Below are 13,052 nucleotides of genomic sequence, written 5' to 3'. Positions count from 1 at the left end.
TATTTTTAGATCCTGTTACACCAGACTAAGAAGTGTTTGTCTGTGTCATGTTTTAACTGTGCCACTGCTTGTCACATTTACGAAGCCCTTGCTGTTGCTGTTTTAAGAATTTGTCTGTGGGCCCCACTCCTTCTGTTCCGCCCACCAGCATGCCGCTCCAGTCACGTGTTGCAGAGACTGGTGCTTCTCTGAGTCTAATCTAATCCCAAAGTAACCAGAGAGAGAGAGAGAGACAGAGAGAGCAAACGGGTATAGTTGTCTGTGCGGAGAAAAAGCAAGTATACGCGTGCAAAACAAAGAATGAAGCAAAATTTCAAAAGGAAAAGCAAAGGCCAAGCTGAAGCGGTTTTGGACCCTATTATATTCCAACAGAAACTCATTTGAATGAACTGTGACAATAACGTTAGGCAGGATAATAATATTACTACTGCTGATTCTGTGTGTAAATCCAATTTGTGTTGCCGGGAACTTGAATTAATTGACACACGTTGGGTTGCTGACACTGTCTTGCCGACAGTGCGCTTAAAAAAGCGGAGAAGCGATTATCTTCAGCAAGCATGAGGATTGCCTTGGCCAGATCACTTGCCGTGTTTTGCCTGTGCGCCTGTGCGTCTCTTCTGTATGTTTGGACCGGACTGGTTGAAATCGGGCACGGCAGGTCCAAGCGGGCTTTGGGCACGCCGGGGGCGGCAGTTCTAACTCGCCAGCCAGATAAACAATCTCCAAAAACTTTCCGAGCTCTCCTGGAGGGGCATGTGGTGCACAAAGCACGCTTCAGTGCGCATAAGAATATCAATAATCACACAGGCTATGGGTCCGCTACCGGTAATCTTAAAGTCGAGCAGACGAATTTAAACACCCACAACAGCAACCACCAACAGGTACACACGGGACTACATGGGCTGGTAGAAGACGGGGTGTTCTGGAGCGATCGACTGGAGTCGCTGTTGCCGAGAGGGTTTAGTAATGCCCACGCTCAGAGCTGGAAGAGCGAAACCCGGGCATCCCAGATTGTATCCCTGGAGAAGGGCTGCGGTCGGACTTCGAACCGACTGGCTCGTTTCTCAAACGGCACCAAAGCTTGTGTCAGATACGGAATCAACCCAGACCAGGTGCAGGGGGAGACCCTTTCCTACTACCTAGCCAGCCTCTTGGGCATCCCAAACCTGCCGCCGCTTGTCCTCTCCCAAGTAAACCCCAACAGCGAACAATGGTCAAGAGTGAGGGGGGAGGTAATGGACTCGCAGTGGTCTGAGAACGCTGTTGTGTCGCTTACAGAATGGGTGTCAAACTTGACCGGCGTAGTCACCCCAGCGCCCCTTAGGCATGATGGCAGGAGGCTGCACCCGCTTCAGGAGGACTTGGATAACAGGACGACAGGGGAAGTATTGGAGCTGGTTCAATGGACCGACCTTATCTTGTTTGACTACCTGACGGCCAACTTTGACAGGCTGGTCAGCAATGTGTTTAGTCTGCAGTGGGACTCCAGAGTGATGGAGAGAGACACCAGCAACCTCCACAAGGTTCCCAGCGGCCGGCTGGTGTTTATAGACAACGAGGCCGGGCTGGTCCACGGCTACCGGGTGCTCGAAATGTGGCAGAAGTACCACGAAACGCTACTGAGCTCGGTGTGTCTCTTTAGGAAAATAACTGCCAGCCGGATCTTTGATATGCACCGGCTCCAAGATGCAGCAGCCAGACTACTGATTCTATACCGGGACAGCGAACCGCTAGCACCAGAACTAGGGTTCTTGTCTGAGGACCAGGCTGGTATTTTACAGAACCGTGTAAATCAATTGTACAAACATATATTGAACTGCAAGGAAAAGTATAGCCAGTTTTAATATATTCAGGGTCTAACGTTGTTTTCACGATAAGGAACTAAGCAGTTATGAATGTCTTTTAAAGACGGGGAATCTGCAAATGAAAAAAAAACAAAACATTTTGATGTATGTACAGCGTTAACAGACAAATATTTAGTATGTGTGTGGCTTTATACTAAAGCTCCCCTTTTAACAATTACCTACCTCTGTAACCGCGGGATAGCTCCGTTTATCTCTGGTTTATTTAGTTTGAAATTGGGGTCAAACGGAGCCGTGTTAATAGCATTCACTTTAATTTAATTTATATACCGACTAGAAAGAAAACAAAACAAAACAAAAAAAAAAATTGAAAACGCTGCTCCGATAGAAATTTATTTGACCAGAAATGCTAATAACGGCTTATTTATATCCACAGCCCTCCTTAGGAGTGACGCGTATTGTTACAATGGTGTTAGAACAAAGCACCTCAAAACGGTTTCTTAGATTGAGAACGTCTTCTGTGAAATAGCTTTATGTTAGAATAGTACAAAGCAATAGCTCTAACAACGCAGCCTTAATATCAAAACCTCGTTTTTTTGAGGAGAGATTTAGAATGATGAAAAGTTGTCTAAAGGAGGTATATGTAGCTTTCACAGTCCTTCCAATTAGAAAGGATTAATTTGTAGCCCACCAACGCCTTAAATTAGACATGATTCAAGCGTCAGAAGCTTAATGTACAGTTTTAATGTAAAAGAGATTTTTTTTTTTAAAGAAAACAACACTAGTTGAATAAGAGAAAACTTGAGTTTTATTAAACATATTAACACAATACATATCTATCATCTTATCAGCTAACATTCCATTGCTATTTCTATTGTCAGTTGTATTTGTATTGGTTGATAATACTGAATCTAGTTTTTTCACATCTTCAACATCAGTAGAATAAAGCCCTAGCGCAGTGGTCCTCAGCGGCAGCTGTTCTTAAATTGTGGGTCGTGAACACATTTCTGGCGGGTCGTAGCGTGGGAAAATAAATAAACCTTTAAACACGTTTTCCAACAAAAGCGTCACAGCAGTCTGTTGACAGTGCTGCCCGCTTATGCTGTGCTTGTACGTACTCGACATATTTTTTTTTTCTTGAAGGGTCTCTATGAAACGATCAACCAATTGAATATCTGCATTTTCTCTGCGGTAGCCCAATCATAATTTAGCTGGGTGGGACATAAACTGGGTTGTTTCAGGTGCAGGTACTGACAGTAAGTTTAACCAATAGGAGAGTCAAATATCTGCCAAGCGTTTTACGCAGCTGTCCAATCATAAGCAACAAGAGGCCGTTCACGGTATTTTGCATGAAGGCGAGTGGGAAATAGGAAAGTGAAAAATCTTACATATATATAACACACACACACACACACACACACACACACACACACATTTCACCAGACAAGGGAAACACCGTAGTAGATTTAGTTACGAATCCATGTCGCGGAAAGGCATGTTTAAGATAAGAACCTATGCAATAGTCAGCGTGCCCGCAAACAGCCAATTAAGATCAATTTATGCCCTTGCCCAAATTATTTTGAGGATCACTGCCCTAGCATTGCTGGATGCACATCTCCTGTATCTCAACATACCGGTCATGCCACTAGCTTTCCCATTGTAGCACTGAGCTCCTTACTCAAACCACACTTCAGTGCAGCACTCCACTATCCAGGGCTCTTAATTGTGCCACATATGAATAATTCATTTGGTAATCTACTCTGTATTGCAATATATTTATACAGGCACTGGACCACAATACACTGAAATATTGAGCCTTGTTTTTTTTTTAATATGTTGCATTTATTGTGCTTTGCAATGAAACCGCCTATCAGTACTTTACTATTTCCATGGTTTACTGCTGTAGAATTGTCCATGTATAAAGGTATTAACACTGCTATACTGTAGCCACGACTTGCTAGAGATCCGGTTTTAAAATCTTGTAGTCAGGGATTAACAGTCAGTCTAATGTGGCCGTGCTGTAGCTTATTCTGGGACCCCTAAAGGATTTTTGTTGGTAAAAAAAAATAATCAATACAATTGGATCTCTCTTTGAAGTGTTCTAACAAAGGATCTGGACAAGGACATTCCACAAGGACAATCAGAGAATCCGACCCAAATGCAGGTAACAGTATGCATCAGGGCATCAAAAGCATTTCAGTTAAGAAAATAATAATAATAATAATAATAGAAAATGATTGAATAATAATTTAATTTCTGTTAGAAATTCAAAGCGCGACACACATTTCCCCTTTCCTTCAACATAGTAAACCCAGTGATGTGAACCCCGACAGAACTCCCATCAAAAATAGTTTTTTTTGTTTTATTTTGCAACTGTTTGAAAGTTAAATAGGACAGGCAATTAGTCCAATTTTTGCATTAGTTACTTAATAAAGAGCCCTTATGCCTGAATAGTCCTATTGTTCAGAAGAGCTGCTTAGCGTCACACGGCTGAGCCTTTACCAGAAGCAGTCTTGCAAGATTTGTACACATTTGAAAACCATGTAAGCCCAAGGGCCCTTCTGTAAGTCAATTTGTATTTAGTGTGAGCTAAATAAAAGCAGTGTGTTGTTTTACCCATCGCTACACTGGGATGAATGTTTCAGAAGCGTTTGCAAGCAGTTAGCACTAGTTTATAATTGCTTTTAAACACTTGTTTGATCAGTTGTACGTATATAAAACACAGATGCTGGGATTAAAGATTACATTGCAAACTTTATCTGGTGTTGAGGCATCTTCAATTTCTACTGGTGTATAGATTTTGGTCGGATGGCTTGGTTTTAATGTTGCACAAGTTCAGACAGGCACTCACTGGCAAGGCCCTAGTCGCAGTCCTGTGTGTTAGACACTGATTCCTATGCACTGCCCAGTGATTTGGAAACACAATGTTAAATGCTGTGTTAGCTGAATGAGTGCTATAGTGTCTGTAAAGAGCGATTGCAGGACAGGAAGCTTCTTTCGTCTTTTGTTACTAATAATGAAAATACTGCATTCCATGTCACTGTTATTAATGTACTGTATGCTCTGTTTGTTAACAGATGTATTTCCATCAAGCACTTTATGTTGAATTTGATACTTTTATGTGATTACGAGGTTGTACGTATTGGACTATCAAAATAAATGGAAGTGTAATATTGATTTGTATGTTTTGTTTTTTCCCCCTGCTTTATCATTTTGATTTAATTATAGGATGCCCAATATTGAAGTTCCACCCTGTATTGCATTTCAGATTAACTGGTTCCAAAAGATCCAACTGGGGGGAGAGAGAGCATGCAGACTTCCAAACAAAAATGTACAAATTAGAGCAAAGAATACAAATGGGAGTTCTTTGATCATGACATTTAGAGCAAGTATGTAATATAGCAGCTGTATTTTGAACACATCAGTGTATGTAAAGCATAATGCACCATTTTTTTGTGAAAGAAAAAAACTGCTATAGTTATATAGTAACCTTACACATTGTTTGTTACATTTTATTTGAACAAATTGCATTTTTGTGTAACTAGATGCTTGTGGAAGACATGCAAAGAGAGAATACAGTAATCTAGTCTGAAGAACGCATATAGAGAAAATATGATACGTATGGCAAGAAACTGGTTTTACAATGTGATTAATTTGGGTCTCTAAAGTTTTGAAACTATGTGCTTGGAAAATATATCACACACCATTAATATTATTAGAAGTCAATAGGAAGTCTAGCGGCAATTACACTTTGCCTGAGAATATAGAGCTTGCACTCAGATTGTCAATGATATTCAAAATGTTTAAACCACAGCAGGCTCTATATAAACACATTAAATATGTTCATGTCAGTTTTTTTTCTGTTTTTTAATTTTATTTAGACTTAATGACTTATAATATGTTAAGTGTTGGGTGGCTTAGGGTCACTGCAAACCCATTAATGCCAGTGAAAGCTTCAAGTCCTTGGAAGAGTATTTGGAACAGTGTTTGGTGGTTAACAGAATTCAGTCCTGCACACAGGTCATGTCAAAGACTGGGAGGTGAATCAAATGAGAACACAACAAGGGAACCCTTAGAAGAGCTGCTACAGTCCTGTATCTTAAATCCAGGTTCAAATGTCACAATTTGTTAAGTGGTTGTAGAGCTGGATTTTTTACAACAAAGATGAGATTAGATATTGGACTAAACTTTGCAGGCTTGTATTTTAGGGTAACTACATTAGTTGTCTGGGAATACAGCCTACAAGTAAAGAGTCTGAGTTTAAGAAAATGTCTGTTGTACAATGAACAAGTGGGTAGGATGGAGAATACAAAGAGTACAACTGGTTTTTAGAGGGTGATTGCATTTTAGTTTTTTTTTATTTATTAGTGTCCAATTATAATCCCTTCTCCCCTCCCGCCCAATTGTTTTTCTCCTCACCGCAGCAGTTCCCCACATGGCTCACAACAAAGGCCAGCCCTGCAGGTGTCCGCTCTGAGCTCACTGGGCGTCTGGCCAGCATGGTTCACTGTAGAGCGATGAGCAGAAACAGTCCCTGCCAGTTTTACCTCCCTGGGAGCACCAAAGCCAATGCGTCGCTTCCTTCAGAGTCTCCAGTGAAGACCGAACCTGCGCTGTACTCACCCTGCGCACCGCGTGGCTGGTGAGCCACTCAGGGACCCTGCATTTTAGTTTTTTAAAAAGAATGTTATCACATAACATTTGTTGATTCGGTTAAAACATTTCTAAAATATACTAAATTTAGTGTATGTAAAATAGCTGTTTTTTATTTGAAATGCTTAAACATTTTTTGGGGGACCAGTTAGGAGTGAATGGAGTCTGGCATTAACATTTTTGAAAATCCAGTATTGCACAGAATATAGCCTTGCAGCCAAATAATATTTCTCAAGAATAGGCAAGGATAGCTCTCCTAGTTTAGAGAGTGAGAGTCTCCTTTTCTTTATTCTCGGCTGGGAAACTTAAATAGAAAATCTACCCAACAGTGAGATTGCAGCATTTTCCAGTTCAGCATCTTCTACTATTAATTCTAATTATTATACTGATTATTGGTAACCTAAAACTTCATTCCAATCTTCACATTTTTCATGGACCCAGGCTCCACAAATAATATCTATTGATCAATTTCTTCATCTTTTTAGGTGTAAAATTGACTGCATTGGCACTGTGAATGTGAAGAATTCCCCAGGGGCTTTGCAAAGCACGTAACTGTTGCTCCACATTGCATAACCCTATAGAGTCCACTCATTATTTTCTGTAGGAGTGTAACCCTGAAACTATTTTGCATAAGTTCTTAAGAATATCAGATTCTGGGGATATAGGAGGGTGTCTGTCTGTCCCTGCTGTAAGTCTGTCTATCTGTAAGTCACACTTCCATTTTTGCATATATCTGGATAATCACTTATCAAATTGTCATGAAACAATGGTCATTTGTATTGCATACAATTCTGTTCTGTTGATCTATGTCATGAGCATCCAGTTTTTCATTGTAATGCTTGCTGCAGTTTTGAATTGACACTGTGGTGGGGATGTATGTCGCTGACGTGCTTGTTGGATTTGTGAATCGTTTTAAACAATAAACAATCAAATGTAGTTAATAATTCATTTTCTGAAGTGGAAGACTACCAGCATGGGACATAAATATACATATTTACAATACAAGTACCTGCACTTGTACTTTAAATAGATTTGTCTAGACTTATGCTAAAAAAAAAAAATCTTTAAACTATAACTAAATGTTCTTGTGGGCAAAATATATATTGGGATTGCAAATTGCAGTATGGGGTATATTTGGTCAGTGATTGATTAACCCTAGCGCAAGGAATATTTCAGAATCTTTGGAAAGCGTGGATGTTATTAGACACAGAGCTTATTTGTGGAATTTTTCAGGAATCACTAGGGATTTACTCAAATGCCATATGTGGTCCCTGTGGATCACAGGTTGCAAAGCTAACACATTCAACCACAGCTGTCTAAAATCAGAAATTCAGATCTGTCCTTAATTACCCCACTTGACCCTACTAAATGTGCTGACTTGGATCTTCAATACATTGTATTGAATTCGCTGGCTTTCTGATTCCACAGTTCTTTTTATTTTTTTTTAATCTAATACATGTACTAATTTAATTGGTGCAATCTCTAGATTAAGATGCACTTCTGTCATGAGTCCCATTTGAATTCAGATAAGAACATAAGAATATAAGACATTCTAGAATAAGAAAAGGTCATTCGACCCACCTATGCTCACTCTCTATGATGCCAGTGTGGTCCGTTAGCACTCAGGAGAGGAAAAACAAAAAAAAACTTATAACCTGGTTGGTAGAGGAAATGAAACCTCTGGAAATCTGTGGCTAAATGGCCCACCCTTCCAACAGACGGCTAGCTAACGGTCTTTTTATGGTCATGGAGAAGGTTATACAATATTGTTCATGACAGCATCCAGTCTGTTCTTGAAGGATCCGATAGTCTCTGCTTCAACCACTCTGTCCGGCAGCCTGTTCCAATGGTTCACCACCCTTTCTGTGAAAAAGCTCCTTCTCCCCTCAGTTCTGAATATGCCCTTCTTCAGCTTCAACCCGTGACCCCTGGTTCTGTTCTCTTTGACCTGTGAAATAATTCTCAGCAGTTACTTTGTTAAACCCCTTGACAATTTTAAATACCTCTATTAGGTCACCTCTGACTCTCCTTCTTTATAGATTCAGCTCTTTCAGTCTGTCTTCAATGACATGCCCTTCAATCCTGGAATTAATTGTGTTGCTCTCCTCTGTACTCTCTCCAATGCCTCAGTGTCTTTCCTATAATATGGGGACCAGAACTATTCACAGTATTCTAGGTGTGATCGTACCAGTGCATTGTATCATTTTAATATATGTTCTCTAGATTGGAATTCAACTGCCTTGGCTATATAATCTAACATTCGATTTGCCTTTTTTATAGCTTCTCTGCACTGTCTAGTTGGCTTAAGAGATTCATCCAGTACTACCCCCAAGTCCTTTTCATACATAGCCTCTAATGTTTTAGTACCCGATGTGCAAGACTTGCATGTATTCACATTAAATTTCCTCTGCAATGTGTCAGCCCAAGCTTTACTCTTGTCTAAATCTCTGTATTATTAAAGTTGCTGATTGGAAGTTGGCTACCCCTCCCAGATTTGTGTCATCTGCAAATTTGCATAACTTACTGATTACGCCTTGGTCCAAGTCATTTATATAAATTAAGAATAGCAATGAGCACCAATCAGTGGCATTAACTTCAGCATTGATGAGGCAGTGTGACTTTGTGGTTAGAGCTCAGGAACTGGAAAGCAGTGTGGCCTAGTGGTTACAGCTCAGGAACAGGAAAGCAGTGTGGCTTAGTGGTTAGAGCTGCAGAACTGCAAACCGTTCTGGGTACTAAGTGGTTTCTGTCCCTGTGCTGCATAAAAAAAACCAACCCCTACCCTATGCATAATCCTGACCTTAAGAATTCTTTGGCGGTTTCCTATCAAGTAAATAACCCCTCCCCCAGTGTAATTATTTGTATGTATTGCGGCAGTGTGGGCTAAAGCTGGAGGCATAGAGGAAGTGACCTAGTGTTGGAGTTTAACGTTGGGGGAAGTGTACCAGTGGTTAGAAGTGACGGGGGAGGGGAATATGTTAGAGCGTGTTAGAAGTGGTTAGTGCTGAGGATTGGGAGGAAGGGCATCCTCATGTTAATGTTTTTTTTTGAAGGATGCAGTAAAAACTCATACTCTGAATTGTCTTTCAGAAAGAAATGTCAGTTTATAACCTTAGTATGCCAATACAGCAGTAAAAATGTCAACGCCCCGAATGAGAGAGAAATATTCTTCCAATCGGCTTTTAAAATAATCATTGCGGAAGTTAACTGCCATTGATTGGTGCATTGTAAACGTGAGGGAGGATAGCTTTTCTTCTTTTGAAATCAACACGTTAATCAATAGATTTATTGAATACCTGCCGATAAATACTTCTTAAAGACAACTCGAGTAACAAGTTTTGCACACCCCTAGTATTTTTCATATGCACTAGTATTACTGTTTTTACATTACTAGCCATTGAAATACATTGTATTCAATTTATCCTTTATATTTCTATTCAGTTTATTTATTTAATTGTTTTTACATTGTAAGCGCAACTGATTCTAGGATTACATTTTATCTGGTCCCCCCCCCCCCAGCCTCACAGTGACTTTTCACAAGTACTACTTTGGCTATAGCAAGCCACTGATATGAAGATAACTGATAGTGGAGTGTTAGCATGACACAATTCCACACTGCTATCATAGTTTTATTAGTTACTTTTTAAAAGCTGCTACAAGGATAGCTGCCCCATAATTCAAAAGTAATCCTAGGATAAATCTCACGTACCATGACAAGTCCTGTCTGGTGTTCTGCATGTATAGACAGACACTACTACTTTCAGACTGAAGTCCTTATCTTCAAAGGTGTGGATCTTGAGAATACATGCTCATTATATACAGTACTACATATCACACTGAATTTCATTCCCAACATTCCCAAGCACCAACCAAGATGTAGCTTCGCTGCAACATCTGCACACATTGAAGTAAGATATGAGCCTCCAGCTCTTTTCCTCCAGGTAATGTGGATTTCCTATTGGTCTGGTGTTGATGGCTGAAGTGTAATGCTGGCTCCAGGGATCAGGCTATTTGCAGCCTCCCTGGTGCATCAGCACACATAACGCCAGCGATGCTGGTTCCAGAGATCGACCAAAGAGTGGCCTCCTTAGCGCCTCAGCATGGCAACCGTCTGGAATGGGCTGGGTGGGGCACTTCACAGAGATCGTCAGATGGGCACCTCCCGTCTTTGTTATTTTGGCAATTGTAATATTCTAAGGAACACAACTTTTTTTTATATAAAATAATTTTGAAATATATTACATTTTTGTGGGGACTGTTTTTTTTGTTGTTGTGAGGCAATTTCTGCTTTGCTACTTGATGATGAATTCACCAAATGATAGACAACCATTGTCCCAGGCTACCAACAATGGTGTCAGTTTTTGGAACTATGGAGACACTCTGCTAAATTCAGTATACTAGCCTTAGTATATTCATTTTATTTTTGGCTAATGAGTTCATGTGTTATGAAGGCATTAGCCAAAATGTGTTCTATTTGTAAAAGGCAAGTTTAATGCACCAGCATTTCTTAATTAACCTTTATTTAACAAGGATCAAGAAGCAGTCCTACAGCATAAAATCATTAAACACTGTTACAAGACACTGTTAGGAATCAGTCATGTCCGCAACTCTCACACATATAATCCTCTTTATACACAGGTTACAAAATCCAACACAATGTAAAAAAAGCCTTTTGCAGGCTTGAGATTGAGTTTGGATGAGGCAGTGTGGCTTAGTGGTTAGAGCTGAGGAACTGGGAGGTAGTGTGGTTTAGTGTAAAAAACATTCTGTATGCTTGGGATTGAGTTTGGATCTCACGGGACAGCTGTCTCCATGCACTGGTTATAACTGAGGGACTGGGATGCAGTGTTGCTTAGTTGTTAGAGCTGAGGAACTGGGAGGTAGTGTGGCTTAGTGTAAAAAGGTTTTCTGTAGGCTTGGGATTGAGTTTGGAGCCCACAGGGGACAGCTGTTAGAGCTGAGGGATTGGAAGGCAGGAAGAAACCATCTCTCTGCTGCAGGCATACTCGCTTTGTCCAGTTCTATGTATGACTCTCTGCTGCAGGCATACTTGCTTTGTCCAGTTCTATGTATGACTCTCTGCTACAGGCATACTCGCTTTGTCCAGTTCTATGTATGACTCTATACTGCAGGCATACTTGCTTTGTCCAATTCTATGTATGACTCTCTGCTACAGGCATACTCGCTTTGTCCAGTTCTATGTATGACTCTATACTGCAGGCATACTCTGTTTGTCCAGTGCTATGTATGACTCTATACTGCAGGCATACTCGCTTTGTCTAGTTCTATGTATGACTCTCTGCTGCAGGCATACTCTCTTTGTCCAGTGCTATGTATGACTCTATACTGCAGGCATACTCTGTTTGTCCAGTGCTATGTATGACTCTATACTGCAGGCATACTCGCTTTGTCTAGTTCTATGTATGACTCTCTGCTGCAGGCATACTCTCTTTGTCCAGTGCTATGTATGACTCTCTGCTGCAGGCATACTCACTTTGTCCAGTGCTATGTATGACTCTATACTGCAGGCATACTCTGTTTGTCCAGTGCTATGTATGACTCTATACTGCAGGCATACTCGCTTTGTCTAGTTCTATGTATGGTTCTCTAGCTCCCAAACTGTTTATTAAATGTGATTCCCACAATTATAAAACAGGTGGGGTGTCTCAGTTAGTCTTATCAGGGAAATAATTAGTACATGTGTGAAGCAGTACAGCCCAGCTAATCACTGGGTGAATTAGAAACTGAGATGGGCTATTATCCAGAAGAATGTCTTTAGAAAAGGCATCATGTACTATTGAATGCAAAACAAAACCTGAATTTCCATTTTCCAGTTCAGTTCTATTATATTTAATCTGCGTGGTTAAATATGATTTGAACTATTTGTTAATAACTATCCTTCCAGGGTAATGCATTTTGTGAGCCAGTACTATAAATAACAGTGATGAGCCTCTCTTCTCTCAGGTGACATTGATATTACTGGTCACTAGAGACAAGCTGCTGAAGAGGTTCAAATGGATTCAAGAGTAAGTATAATCCTAAATATTTGCAATATTTCTGCTTGATCAATGCTGTCAGAAACGCTGTAACCCGAGAGCCAGACCAACACCTTTATATATGCATGGCTGTGGGTGCCATGTTGTTGTTTAAGCCATATTTGTGTAGTGTCAATTTGGAATGTGTAAAAACAAATCATCGCTAGGTCTTCAGAGTGGCACCTTACTGATGTGGAGGGACGCAGCCAGTAAAATTAAAGACTTACTATTATCTTGAGCTCCCTTTCATGCTGCCCACATGGAGGGGAGGTGGGGGGAGGGGCGATTGGACAGCCTTCTTTTTTTCTTCTCTTTCTCTCATTTATATTTTCTTGTGTATTCAGGGTTTCTGGGGGGTGGGGGGATTAAACAACTTCTTTGTTCCTTAGTGTTATGTGTTTCTTGCATTGGTATAATAAAAATGTGATTACAAAAAATAAACAAATCCTCGCTATTATACACCATTGCTTTATAGAAAAATACCTTCAAATGTGTTCTGTTTACTTTCTATTTCTTTTTTTTCTCAGATACCCAAATAAATTAGACATTTAAGCCTTTCCCT

At 40.3% G+C, this 13,052-nt stretch overlaps 1 protein-coding gene across 1 annotated transcript; it reads left to right on the top strand.

The window, feature by feature from the left end:
• Positions 1-225: 225 nt before the first annotated feature.
• fjx1 (four-jointed box kinase 1) lies at positions 226-2,567 on the top strand. Its single transcript, XM_034057474.3, has one exon. The coding sequence runs from the start codon at positions 558-560 to the stop codon at positions 1,842-1,844; it is 1,287 nt and encodes a 428-aa protein (XP_033913365.3). The 5' UTR covers positions 226-557; the 3' UTR covers positions 1,845-2,567.
• The last annotated feature ends 10,485 nt before the right edge of the window (positions 2,568-13,052 follow it).

The sequence above is a fragment of the Acipenser ruthenus genome, chromosome 28 (genome assembly GCF_902713425.1).
Source record: "Acipenser ruthenus chromosome 28, fAciRut3.2 maternal haplotype, whole genome shotgun sequence".
NCBI lineage: Eukaryota > Metazoa > Chordata > Actinopteri > Acipenseriformes > Acipenseridae > Acipenser > Acipenser ruthenus.
The sequence above is the reverse complement of the archived record's forward strand: the minus strand, read 5'-3'. Positions and strand labels throughout refer to the sequence as shown.